The 13724-nt window shown below is 35.9% G+C and overlaps 2 protein-coding genes across 3 annotated transcripts; one reads left to right on the top strand and one right to left on the bottom strand.

Moving 5' to 3' along the window:
* The first annotated feature begins 567 nt into the window (after positions 1-567).
* Positions 568-4348, top strand: LOC107815623 (uncharacterized). Its single transcript, XM_016641237.2, has 3 exons — positions 568-739; positions 1705-2292; positions 3792-4348. Exons 2-3 carry the CDS (start codon positions 1842-1844, stop codon positions 3839-3841), a joined length of 501 nt encoding a protein of 166 aa, XP_016496723.1. The 5' UTR covers positions 568-739; positions 1705-1841; the 3' UTR covers positions 3842-4348.
* A 499-nt stretch (positions 4349-4847) lies between these two features.
* On the bottom strand, positions 4848-12057 carry LOC107815624 (uncharacterized). Of its 2 annotated transcripts, XM_016641239.2 has the most exons (7): positions 11948-12057; positions 11745-11832; positions 11449-11647; positions 9922-10008; positions 9377-9763; positions 6508-6661; positions 4848-5966 (listed from the first exon to the last, which is right to left on the bottom strand). In XM_016641239.2, exons 2-7 carry the CDS (start codon positions 11810-11812, stop codon positions 5233-5235), a joined length of 1629 nt encoding a protein of 542 aa, XP_016496725.1. In that variant the 5' UTR covers positions 11813-11832; positions 11948-12057; the 3' UTR covers positions 4848-5232. The 2 variants fall into 2 exon arrangements, with proteins under 2 accessions (XP_016496725.1, XP_075096857.1); XM_075240756.1 differs by having other exon boundaries at positions 11745-12044.
* Positions 12058-13724: the final 1667 nt, after the last annotated feature.

Raw genomic sequence — 13724 nt, 5'->3', positions numbered from 1 at the left:
AAGTAATACTTTTATTTGACTTTTAATTAAATAAATTTGATTTTAGAAAAAAATAAAAATTTGTGTCCAAATAAAGACAAACAATTAGGAAATTTAATCTTTATACTCCGAATTTGTTCATTATTTTTTAAGAACAGATGAATTATTTTTATTTTCTTGGTACAACTAAGACATTAGAGGCCTACTGTTCGGTCCAACTAGCTAACTAGTGGCCAAATTACTTGAACCACACACACAAGAAATTGACAAGCAACGTTATCCTAGCTCCTGGTCCCACTGCCACCGTGGCATGTCGTCTGACCTGGCAGCACTTTTCTTTTAATTTGACTTATCTTTCTTCAGTTGCTTGCTCACCAATCATATTCATATCCAATCAATACACACTTTTTTTAAAATTCAAGAACTACCCTCGGATAATTCCACAAAGACAATTGTACCCTCATTCCTGATCAACAAAAAATCAATTCCACCATCTTCACCTGTACCTTAAACCAGAGAATAATTGCCCTTTCTAAATTCAGAACTTAAGCTGTGTTTTATATAGACTCAGCTTCAGGTTTGGTGGTTGGATACTTGAAGGAAACTATCACAAACGTTCAAGAAAACTGTCTATTCCTATTTCTATTTTTTTTTCTTCAAATTGAAAAGAAAAAAGACCCCTTTTCCTTATAAAACAGGAAAAAAAGAAAAAGGAAGAAAAGACTCCTGTTAGAATTACATGTAAATTCAGGCTTAGCAGGTATACATATTGGTCTAAGTATTTCAATATGTATGCAGAATTCTTTTTTTCTTTTTCTGCAACTGAAACTTTTGATCGACTTATGAAGTTTGATAGAGAAGGAATATTTAAGGTTCTTTATAAGATACCCATATTGGAACTCTCAAAAAGGCTTTCTTTCATTTTTTTAAATATTATTTTGTTTATTTATGAAGATTTTTACCTAATCGCAAAGCTATGATTTTTTTCTACTGGGTTTCTGATTAAAGTCGCTTTCTTTTTGGTTGGATTTATTAGTATCCAAAGTTTGAATCTTTTAACGATTTTTGTTTGTTTATTTATGAGTAGTTTTAGCACAGCTAATTGCAAAGCTATGATCTTTACTGGGACTCTTGATTTTTTTTCCTTGTACTTCCTTTATATTTGGTGGTTTTTGTTTGACTGGCTGAAATTGGAATTTTAATTCTTATTTTTGTGAAACACCACTTTGTACAATTCCTGAAAATTGAGCTAAATTTCAATTCAAAAAAAAAATATTGAGCTAATTAATAGGGTCAAAATATCTGGTTCTAATTTGCTATGAGGACCTATTTCTAGGGGGTATATTATAATTTCTTATAAACCTTTGCTACTAGCTGATTATAGTGACTGATTTATTGCTATGGGAAAGTAGAAAAAGAAAAGGAGGAAAAAGGGAAGAGCTTTAATTTTCTTAGAATGTTTTTAGTAATTAAAAAAAAATGGTGATATATACCATCTTCTATCACAAAGATGGCAACATTATGAGTCATAATGAGTGGACTAAAATGTCACTTTATTTGTGTTCCATGTCTTTATTATTGTTCTTGCTGTATTGAAAATTGATGAACTTAAAAAGAAAAATCAATTTGTTGCTGGTCATTCAATTGTATAACATGCTGTGTTAACACTGTTTGTATCATTTTCATTGTATTCATCTTCTAACTACCTGAATTTCTTTGGAACAGGAACAAATAACATATTTAGTACCTTCAATTGTCATTATCCTGATTCTTTGTATCTGCCAACAGTTTTGTTCAAAAACTCAACAGTCTCAGAATTTGATTTCTTTTTGGGTTCAAGAAATTTCTTGATTCAGTAAGACATGGCCTTGGCATTTACCCCTTTGTCATGGTGGCTTTGGAGTGGAAAGCATCAAGAACCAAAAATCTCGAAAGGGACTTGTTTAAATTCATCGCCTGATTCAGGGATGTTGGAATTGGATACTTTGAAGTTCCCTCGGAATATTGCCTCCTCATCTGGAAGGGTTAAGAGAAAATGGCAGAGTCGAGAGGAGCGCAAGATTGATAGGGAGTATGATATTGTTCTTGTGCCATCGGACGGTGGATGTGTATCAGGGTCCGAGTCTGATGATTCAGACTGGTCCATTGGATGGTTGGAGCCACATGGCCCGGAGTTCCACAGTGATGAAAATAGAGATGATAGTTTTGCTGTGCTTGTTCCTTGCTATGGACGTGGACGCGCAAACATGGAAGATAATGCACAAGACAAGTTTCTGCAGGGCATTCGAAACTTCAAGGATATACATGCTTCTGGTAAGAGTCAGTTTCCAGAGATATTCTGTTTTTATTTGGAAATACAACTTCTGCTTTTGTTAGTTTCTCTTTGGTGCAACAGAACCAATTATATATTTTTCGTTTCAGATAGTTAAATTTATATTCGTCTCAGACAGATACCACGTATTTGAAGTATATGAAACTCCTGAGATAAAGAATTCTTTCCACTTGATAATATGCTGCTAGCTGCTAATGGCTTACTAAGTAATTCTATGAGAAACATATACATTGATGTTGAAACTAGTGGCTGCTTGGGCAAAAACCAGATAAAACACGGACTTTTACCTTTTGAAGGTTCTGTCAACTTCCCGTTGCTATAACCAAAATTTTGAACCGAGAGTCAACATTTTGTTTCATGCTTAGAAATTGATGAATTGAGCTTTCCTGCTTTTTGCTCCATTTCCGCTTTGTTAATGTGCTGAAAGTATAACTAGCAGATCTAGTGCAAGCTCCGAATGTTAAGATTGCTGAAAGCTTCCTTTCATGTAATGTGGTGACTGAATGAGGTTGCTTTGGTTGGCCTTCTTTATATTATTGAATGGTTTTTATTTTTCATTTCCTATAGGTCCTCTAATCTAGAGAAATTAGAATGAGTTCAAGATTCTTTTCTCCCCTTGTTGTTTTCAGAGGGAAGGGCAAGGATTGGTGGTAGGGTTGATGATGATTATTAATGAGTAATCTTAACTCATTAATGCAGCACACCTCCAGAATGAATTTCTCATTAATAACCTGTTATACATTAGTGTGACTCATATCTAGCACCGTATCTTGTGTGCTACACTACTCCGATCTTTGCCCCTTTTTACTTCTGTTTTGAAATTAAAAGTTAGATTTTTTCCTGTGTCCTACATGGCTTGATCAGTTGAGAAGTATTTAGTACCATATTCAGTTAGTAGAGTCTATGTGATCATTAACAAGCCAGTTATAGGATAGCAGGGGTTCTGTTTACTGGTTGAGATGTACACAGTGGCGGATGTATGTTGATGGTTATGGGTGCTCAAGCACCCATTACTTTTGGAGTCATGAAAATTATTGATATAAAAAAGTTAGTAATTCCTACAAATATATTACTTGAGCACCCAGTCTTAATAGTACTTTTCAGATAAATAATAGTTCAGTACCCATGACTTAAAAATTCTGGATCCGCCACTGGATGTACATATCTTTACTTTCTTGGCATCGGAAGACTTCACATTTTTGTGCAACTCTGTTCATTAGCCATTACAGGACTGCCAATTTGAAATTTTTATTATTCTGAAATGTAACCATTTTCTGGTCTAGCATTATGATTTCCACTCTTTTGTTTCCTTCCAATTCTTGACATTTTTTACTTTTTGAATGAATGATGCATTGATTTAGACATGGGATAAACCAAAAACAAATGTCTAAAGAATTAAATAGTGGTATAGTTGCTGGCTTAGTTCTTAATTTTGTGTTCTGCATACATTATGCTTATTGATTTCGTTTTTTACATGCAGAGAATAAGAAGTATACGGAGCAGTGGCTCTCATCTTTGCGGTACAGCTGACATACTGCAATAGCTGAGTTGATTCGATTTCTTTGCTGCTGCCCCTCCAGATTGATCAAACTTTAGCTGTTTTTTGTTACCTATTACAAGCTTAAATATCGACTTAGGAGTGAAATGAAAATAAACCTGTAAAAAGGGATCGTCTAGGAACTCGTTAGGTACATCAATGATCATACCGTACTTTGTGTCTCTGCTTTTAGTTCAGAAGAAGAAATCTCTACTTGCCTCCTCCGATTGGTTTAAATTTGTGATTTGAAACTGGCTGGAAGGAGAAGAGAAGAATGATGGCTAAAGAAAGACAATTGGAAGGGAAAGCTAAGTTGTGATTATGCTTGTAATATTCTTTGATGTAAATATATCTGTGAATAGGTTCATCCAGTTGTCAATATCTCTTTCTGCCTGAGAATAGTTGGATACATGTGATGTTATTAGCAAGTATGATGTCATTGTGAATATGCAGTTTCATTATTTCTGACTGAAATAAATGGGAAGTTCAAATGTTATTAGTAAGAATAATGCCTCTGCTGATTAATGTTACTAATCTTTGGACTTTCTGTCTCTTTGCGCTCAAACATTCAAGACTATGTAGTTGCGTCCAGGGCTTTGGTTCATTTGTAATGACGCATCATATGAAGTGTTTGAACCTTGCATTTAAGTGGGAGCAAGATAGAAGAGCTGCAGTTACTCAAAAGTGGTACTTACAAAAATATGACTGGCAAATGTTGTCCTTTACCCGTTTTTTTCAAGACTAAAAGAAGAGAACAAGGATCTCAATAAAAGAAGCTTGTACCAGTTGAGCTAACTTTACTTTTTACCTTCTTAATTCAAAAAGGAAAACAACAAAGAGAAGTGCAGCAAAATAAGATAAATAAGTTAGTGTGGTTGTCTAAACAGCTCAACTACGTTGTACGTATGACTAAATCTAACCAATTTCGCAAGTAAAAAAGAAAATTAGTTAGTGCCATAGTCTCTTTAATATAAGATTGCACAATTTGCGAAAAAGATAATCATGATAACGAAATAATAATGCATGGAGATAATCAATAATTGACAAAGGAATATCAAGGAACTGTAATTTGTTACCCAAGTATAGACAACACCTAGGAGAAACCTACACATTTACATTAAAGAAGCAGGAAGAAAGCCAAACTACCAAAAGGTAGATAAGAATAATTAACATGAATCTAACTTTACATGCATAGTTGGTCCAACCCAGTCACTCCATTTCATTCTCTCCCATTCTGAGTTCTAGTTGGTGCCTTATTGAGATCACCTCCATTAGCACTCCCATTCTCAGTTCTAGCTGGTGCCTTACTAGGCTTACTTGTATCATTTATTAACTTTTCTTGAACCTGAATGCCTGGAACAGAATCTTGATCCTCTTGTCTATGCTACTTTACTTCATCACTGAATGATAAAGTCTGATCTTCAACTTTTTCTATCAACGGGTTGCTTGATGCAGGAAGTTTCTCTTGTTGGCCTTGTGGTGGTAGTGCTTTATCACCAGAAGCACCTACAACTCCTACTTGTTTCTCACTTTGTGCACTAGACAGAGCGGTAGTTTGACTTTTTTGTAGAAGTTTTTGCTTAGTATCGTCAAGCTCAGCAACTGGAGCACATATTGGAGCATTAGGTGCAGCTGAAGCATTTGGTCTAGATGAAGTACCAGCTGGGCTAAGTTGAAATGCCGGTGATACACGTTTCAAAGAGTGGCCAAGCACTTGTTGAGTTCCAGGCCGTGAGGCATTTGATGGGACTGTGGAATGGGACACCAGGCCGGTACGAATAAAGTGCACATTACTGGGCAAGCCATTTGTACTAACTGGGACATGAGATTTTACTGCTGGACCTCCTCCAGGTAATTGGACAGCAGATTTAGACTCTACTGTCTTGAGCAATGAGGCACCATTTGAAGGGGTAGCAACGCGGGCACCTGCAGCCACAGCAGCAACTTTGACCATTGAATCTGGGCTCGTATTAGGTTTTGGCAATGGCTTTTTTGGAACTATCCGAGGTTTTGACGACAATGGATCTTGCTGATGCTGGGATTGTGCACCAACAGATGCAAAGTCAGCAACAACAGAATGTGAACAGTTACTAGGTCTAGCGCCTGAATTTTGCCCCACTGAAACAACACAATAACCTGGGTTAAAACTGCTGTATGCAAGAATGGCATTAACGATATACAAGGTTAAGAAGGAAAGAGTTCCCATGTTTTCTCCACCCATTCAAATAACTCAGCCATGCTGAAAAGAGAAATTGCTCCTAATCCACTGGAATTTTTGCTTTTCCTAGATCAATGTGCAATATCTTTTATATGTATTTTGCATGCAGACAATATTAATTGGAATATAGGACTCAGACCTTCTAAAGACTCTTGAACAACTGAAACTTCTTAACTAATGAACGTTGAGCAATGAGCAGTTCCAGGAAAAAAAAAACATTGAACAATTGAATAATTAATTAACCCTTTGCAGACAACAGATACTGTAAACGACAACATACATTCCGATTATCAGAGGATACTCTCAGCCATCTGACACACCCAATGCAGAGTTCTAGACAGTATCAATAACTATCCTCCCCCTAAACCTCAACCTTTTCCTTCTCCCATCAGGAGTGTGGTAACAGATACATTTACATCATAGAGGAGTTGAGAGAATTACCGCTAACGCTGATGGGACAAGCAGCTTTTAAGTTATCTCCCATAGGCATATTAAGAGCCAGTGACATTGCCCGACGAGTTGCCAGCTGAGCCTCTGAAAGCTGCGAGCCATTCCCGACCATGGTTCCCTGTCGTTTTCTAATAATGGCCCACCTCTGCACAAAAAAAATTCATAATCTCATAGTAAATTTAAAATGCAAAATGACAGTTGATAACAGTCCACAAAATATTTACAACTTCTCTTATTTACTTTTTTCACGTCTAATTCACACTAGCTACACCAATACACACTTCTGAATCTCATTCCGTTGCCGGGATTCGAACCCGGGAAACCTGGGAATAACCCAGACATCCTAACCATACTAGATAACAACGGACATCCATGTCTATCTCCAACTATATGTTTGACATAGATATCACTAGGAGGATTCTCTTTAGGACAACCAAAATGCTGGGTTGAAGTTACAGAAACAATATTTATTTTAAATGAAGACAAAAACAATATTTAGATGTAACTTCACCACTAATTAAGTTTAATCCATCTACCATTTACATCTATGTCACCAAAATTGTCAATAAATGATTGCATACCAAAACTTGTTAACACTTTGGAAGGATGGAGCTTGCAACCTAAAGGTTTCACCAGTTTTGTCAATGGTGAAAAACTGCCAAAAACGCCAAATTCCATTAACGCTTAAAGCGTAAAAGCAATTAAAGCACACATTTTAGATAATAACACCGCGGATGATGAAAAGTTGATACGTGTGTACATGAATGCACGTGCACGTGTGTATAATGCAAGAAAAAATAATTATACACACAAGAAAACAATTATATAGATAAAAGAATTGGAAAAACCTACAACTAAGTGAAATTATGTAAAATGATTCATGTCAATTAGGAAGCGAAACCACATTAAATTTTTTATTCAGATGCAAAGATGTAGTTTTAGCTTTTACTTCAGATTTGATGACTAGCTTTCTTATACTAAAGTTATAATTTCCTGTTCCTAATAACAACATTCTCTTTTAGTGGGTTCTTTTAACAATTAATATAAAATTCTACTTGCTACATTATCGTTTAGTGTTGTCCTCTTGAAAACAAGGGCATGAGAATTAATATAAATTTATCAAAACGAAAGTCATTTACTTGGTTAGTTCTTGTTGAGACGCATGATTTGGTGCAAGCACTACCTAAATGTGGCGAAGAACGGAGGAGAAGTTATCTCTAAGGAATGTACAGTGCTACATCAGAACAAGTATAAAGTTTTCCATTTATATCCCAAAACTGAAAAAGAAATTTCTTGAAATTGGCTGATAACCTAATACCACATGGATGAGAGGATAATTGCTCCATCACAATCGGGGTCTGCCGAGAAGCAGTGATGTTATATGATTGAATTATTATTTGGTCCAAACTAGTAGCTGGCATTCAGTAAGAAATTTCATTAGATATTGAGGGGTTAAAGGGAGGAGATGTTATCCTCTAAGGAATGTAACAATCCTACATCAGAAGTATAAAGTTTTCAATTTATACCATAGAACTGACACAAAAATTTCTTAAAGTTGGTCCATAACCTCACACCACATAGATAGAGGATAACTGCTCCATCACAATCGGGGTCTATCGATAAATAGTGATCCTAAATAATTGGACTGTTATTTTGTCAAGTACAGCATCCCCTCTTCCTTAAAATAGGTAACATCATTAGAAGGAAAGCACCTTGGGCATGCTACTTGTACTACTAAATGTATTGTGCAACTGCCAAAAGGACATGGCATCATACCCTGCCATTTTTTAAATAATCAGAACCTAATGCTTGAATAAAGGAATTCAGTCTGAGTGGAGGAACAATATATTCCCAAACTTTTAAATTTTGGATATTGCAAGACATGAGTTGGTTGTTGCCTAATTCAAGATTGAGTAAACACACCAACTGCTCAAGATTGAGGAAAAGCACGCATATGAGACTTTTCTATGTTCCTTACTACCATCTTACCATTTTACATGGAAGGGGCTATTCTACTCAACTTTAATTTTATTTTATTTCTTTTTATTTTTCCTATCATGTGTGAAGCACTAGAAACAGCTCTATTTTCTCAATCTGATAAGATCTTTATTCTGTCTCTCTATCAATGGGTTCAGAATGAAGCAAACTCTAGTTATATAGCTGGGATGATTCATGAAAATATCCTGGATATAGGTGTCTTTTTTACTAAAATCTACAACTAATCAATTAACTGAGCTGGAGAACGATCTATTTTCTTGGTTTTTACTCTTTGGAGCAAATAGAAGGGGTAAAATTTTGGATGAGATCAATTTAGTGAGCTGTGAACCAAAGGACCCGATTAATTAACATTCTTTTAACTCCAAGTCAAGGATTAATCTAAGCAATAAAGATAGACTACTTTCTCTAACATTTTTTTTTGGAGAAGGTAACATTTTCTGTATATTAATATAAAACACCAGCACAAAGATTGTGCTGACATCCAAAAATAGGTGTTACCATCAGGAAAAAACCTATGAAATGTACCCTCCTTGCTCTTCTTACAAGGATTGTAGAACATCAAGACTATGTTAGTCATATATATATATATATATATATATATATATATATTCAGATTTACACCAAAAGCAAAAACGAAGAATGCAATTCAACTACGATATTATTATTTTACCTATCAAAGTTAACAGAAAGAAAATTCCTAAATACGATGATAAATAGCACCATGTTTGTGCTAAACCTTATGAAGGACAAGGCTAAAAGCATTTACCAACTAGAGAGAGTAATTAAAACTAGAGAATATATTCAGATATATTAGTCAGTATTTTGATAAAGATAGATATATTAATCATATACAAAGGAAAACCTGAGAGAGTTGTGAAGCTGTTCTATCTCCCTTAAAGTCCCCTTTCAATATGTTTGCCCAGTTTCCTTCACCGCATTTTTGGACCGCAGCAATGAGTTCCATGTCTTCTGTTTCTGACCATGGTTTACGCTTTCGCCGAGGAGGCAAGTTGGTACAAGCTGGTCCATGGGTATCCAATCCCTCAGCAGCAGCCACAGTTGAAAATGGTTGTTTTTGCACTGCAACTGGGACTGTAATATTTGTCCCGTGAATAGAAGTACCATGCAATGAATTATCCACACCAGTTCTAGAAGTTTGGACATTTGGTATATTTATAGTCAATGGAGCCTCAACAGTTGAACCATTTAACATATTGGTATCATTTGGAACACCAGAAGCAATTAGTACCTGTCAAAGGCCAAGATTCCCCCCAAACCACACAATTGGTTATCCAAAAAAACAAATTGAGTGTCAATGAAAGATGCAAGCTGTTCAGCCAAATAATTGTTCACAAATACAGTGTTTGCTAGAGGAAATTACTACTATGGGCAGATTGTTTGACTTACCTTCACACATGCTGCAGCTTCTGCTGAAGCTTCGTTGCTTACAGTAGGGAAAGCTTCCAACTCATATTCTAAATCACTATCATCATCCTGTCATCAAAAAGTACAAAATCGACAAAAAGTCATGAGAGTATAAATCACCAACATAAGGTTCAAGATATAAGGTGGATATTTCACTACCATACATCACTATCAATACATGCTCCCAAAATTACTGCCACTTAATAATTCAAACAAAGATCACAAAAAGAAAAGAAAAGAAAAAACACTAAACTAGGGACCGAAAAATTGTTTTCTGGGTGCCACTTATTAAGTACTCAGCATTCCGCCAAAAAAAGAGATCCTGCCAGGCACAAGATAAATGAAGATGTCCACATATGTAAGCAACAAGCTTAGCAATATATTCACAACGTGCACATTATTAAACCCCAACACCTAATGAAATAGGCCATATTTATTCCCAATCTGGAGAAAGGGAAAAACTTGAAAATTAATATCTGTACACTTTATTCTCAAATACAAATATGCAAACAGCAGCATAATTTTTTTTATCAAAATACAACACGTAGAAGCCAGGCGATTGAGATAGGAAAGGAAGGAAAGATAGCAAGCTGGAAATGCTCTATTCAGCCATTCTCACCATCCAAAGTTCAGCAACATACAAGATAAAGCGCAACTCCACATTGTAGACTGAAAAACTAGCAACATCTGAGGAACATATCTCCATTGTAACACACAAGACATTTCCCAAATTTATCAATATTGACTTAGATTATGCATAACTTTGACGCCTTTAGCAGTAATGTGGGTACTTTGGAGAGAAAGGAACAAAAGAGCTTAACAGGGAAAACATTACTTCCTACAGCTTAGGGCCTTTTTGTTTTTGCTTAAATTTGGAGCATCCACTACTCTTGTCGGTATAGAATTATAGATGATTGGGCGTCTTTTGTAAAGAACCATATATTTTCATGTAGGTACTCTACTTTTGGTATACTTCTTATTAGGGAGTTTTCTCCTACTATCTCAATAAAATATTACTTTCACTAAGAAAAAATTAGTATACAAAACTACAACTACGGCTCAATCTCAAACTAGCTGATTCAACTATGTATATCACTTATATCAAGTCTGCTTTCTTTGGACTGTTTCTTCCAAATGAAGAACCCCCTCCACCCCCCACCCCCCCAAAACAAAACAAACCCACTCCCACTGTACACACAGGGTGGAGCTAGGACGCGCAAGGTGGTTCAATTGAATCGCCTTCATTGGAAAATTATGATACGCAAATAGGGTAAAAATGACATAATTGTCGAATCCCCTTAGCGTAGGGAAAGATTATAGTGCAATGGCAAAGGGTTTTCATTTGAAGGTTCAAATCCCAGGTGTCACATTCTTGTATCTTTTTGAATCCCCTTGACAGAATTCCTAGCTCTGCCGCTTCCCCCAAAAGTACAACACATACATACATATAGATATAGATATATATACACACACGCAGAAGGACAAACAATTTGCCGATGATTGACATACCAAAGGTTGAGCAGCATCATCTAATTTATCAAGCAAACCATGGCGATAAGCCAAATGGCGCCATAGCATTTGATATTCTCTTGCATTAGTAATCCCAGTTGTAGACTTCTTCACCAATGCATTCCAGTCGATTTTATCATCTGCTGCAACTTGTGCTGCCACCTCACCCAACACTCCCAGCACTGTTGTTGCATTATACCTTCAATATTAATCACCAAGCAAAAATATCCAAAATTTCAATACCCGGAAAGCCAAGAAAAAATTCTAAAAATAAGTGTGAAGAACCAAAAAGAGACCTTTGTAAGAGAGTGGATATATCTTCTTCAGTCACAAAACACTTTTGTTTCTTCGATTTCTCGAACATTCTCAATCCCTTGATATTCTCTATTTAAAATCACATTCGATTGAACAGGGAGAAAGGTGAGTAAGAGACAAAAGAAAACCCTAGCTAGAGGAAGAACAATGAAGATGAATACGACGACGTCGTTTTCTGACTGACCGTTGAAGGGCGTCGAAGCAACGCGTTACTCGTAACGGAGAGAGAGCTGTGTCACAGTGACTTTTCAGAGGAAGGTGGAAACGCAAAAAAAAAAATTGCCTAATAATGTATCTTTTTGTTATAAATATATTATATTATGGATGTTCATTTAGTAATTCGTTCTAAATAAGATTCCTGAGTATGCTTATCCATATGGGACTTCACCGTAAATATGTTTATCTATTTAAGTACTCTATTGGAAATAAACTTCGTGAAGAAGCTTATCACTTTCACTACCCAGTTATGGATAAACATTATTCGGTAGAAGATTATTCATATCGGGTATAATAAACTTATCCTTTCAGTACCCAATTATGGATAAATATTATCCCGGTAGAAGATTATCCATACCTCATATAATAAGCTTATCCTTTCAGTACCCAGTTATGGATAAATATTATCCCCGGTAGAAGATTATCCATACCGGGTATAATAAGCTTATCCTTTCAGTACCCAGTTATGGATAAACATTACCCCCGGTAGAAGATTATCCATATCGGGTATAATAAGCTTATCATCTCAGTACTCCGTTATGGATAAACATTGCTCTCAGTAGAAGATTATCCATATCTGGTATAGTAGCAGCTTACACAGCAGCTTCTTTACTTCTATAAATAGAAGAGATTTCAGTTCATTACGTACATCAGTTTGAATTCGAATAATATATCAGTTTCTCTCTATACTTGTCTTTATTTTATAATCTTTATTTTATAACACGTTATCAGCACGAGACTCTGCCATCTCGAGCAAATATTTTGAAAGTATCTGAGGTAAGAACTTTCTTTTCCTAAATAATGTCAAATCTTTCTAAACTTGAATTTGTAACCCTGGATATATCGGGCAAAAGCTACATGTCTTGGGTGCTTGATGCTGAAATTCATCTTGATACGATGGGTCTGGCAGACACCATCAAAGACAAAAATTAGGCATCAAACCAAGACCGTGCCAAAGCAATGATATTCCTACGCCATCACCTTGATGAGGGCCTGAAAATGGAATATCTTACTGTTAAAGATCCAGTCATACTGTGGAATAATTTGAAAGATAGATATGACCACCTGAAGATGGTCGTTCTTCCACAGGCACGATATGATTGGACTCATCTAAGGCTACAAGATTTTAAATCTATCAGTGAGTATAATTCTGTTATGTTCAGAATTATTTCCCAATTGAAGTTATGTGGTGATAATATTACTGATCATGATATGTTGGAGAAAACTTTCACCACTTTTCATGCCTAGAATATGATCCTGCAGCAGCAATATCGAGAGATGGGATTTAAAAGTATTCTGAACTTATCTCACATCTTCTTATAGCCGAGCAACATAATGAGCTATTAATGAAAAATCATGGAAGTCGGCCTACTGGTTCTTGTCCATTCCCTGAAGTGAATGAGACGAACTTCCACCAGGCTAAACGTGGAAAAGGTCGTGGCCCAGTCGTGGTCATGGTCGTGGTCGGGAAAGAAACTCTAATCATGGTAATAATAATGCACCAAAGAACACTCCTCACCACCAGCAGTGAAAAAGGAAGGAACAAAAGCATGAAGCGGTGCAAGCACCAAATACAGAAAATGCATGCTATAGATGTGGAGAAAAAGGGCACTGGTCACGTACCTGTCGTACATCAAAGCACCTGGTTGAGCTTTATCAAGCCTCCCTAAAGAAGACAGAGAAAAATGCTGAAACAAATTTTATTTCTGAAGATAATTTAGACTTCATGCATTTGGATGTAACTG

Source organism: Nicotiana tabacum, chromosome 20 (assembly GCF_000715075.1).
Source record: "Nicotiana tabacum cultivar K326 chromosome 20, ASM71507v2, whole genome shotgun sequence".
NCBI lineage: Eukaryota > Viridiplantae > Streptophyta > Magnoliopsida > Solanales > Solanaceae > Nicotiana > Nicotiana tabacum.
This window is presented reverse-complemented; position numbering and strand designations above follow the sequence as displayed.

Bases quoted from the DNA above. Each gene is read 5' to 3' on its own strand.
- LOC107815623 (XM_016641237.2), top strand. From the start codon at position 1,842: ATGGCCTTGGCATTTACCCCTTTGTCATGGTGGCTTTGGAGTGGAAAG. The intron at 2,293-3,791 runs GTAAGAGTCAGT...TTTTACATGCAG, and splicing joins CAAGGATATACATGCTTCTG to AGAATAAGAAGTATACGGAG.
- LOC107815624 (XM_016641239.2), bottom strand. From the start codon at position 11,812: ATGTTCGAGAAATCGAAGAAACAAAAGTGTTTTGTGACTGAAGAAGAT. The intron at 10,009-11,448 runs GTATGTCAATCA...TTTTGATGACAG, and splicing joins ATGATGCTGCTCAACCTTTG to GATGATGATAGTGATTTAGA. The intron at 9,764-9,921 runs GTAAGTCAAACA...GGCCTTTGACAG, and splicing joins AAGCTGCAGCATGTGTGAAG to GTACTAATTGCTTCTGGTGT.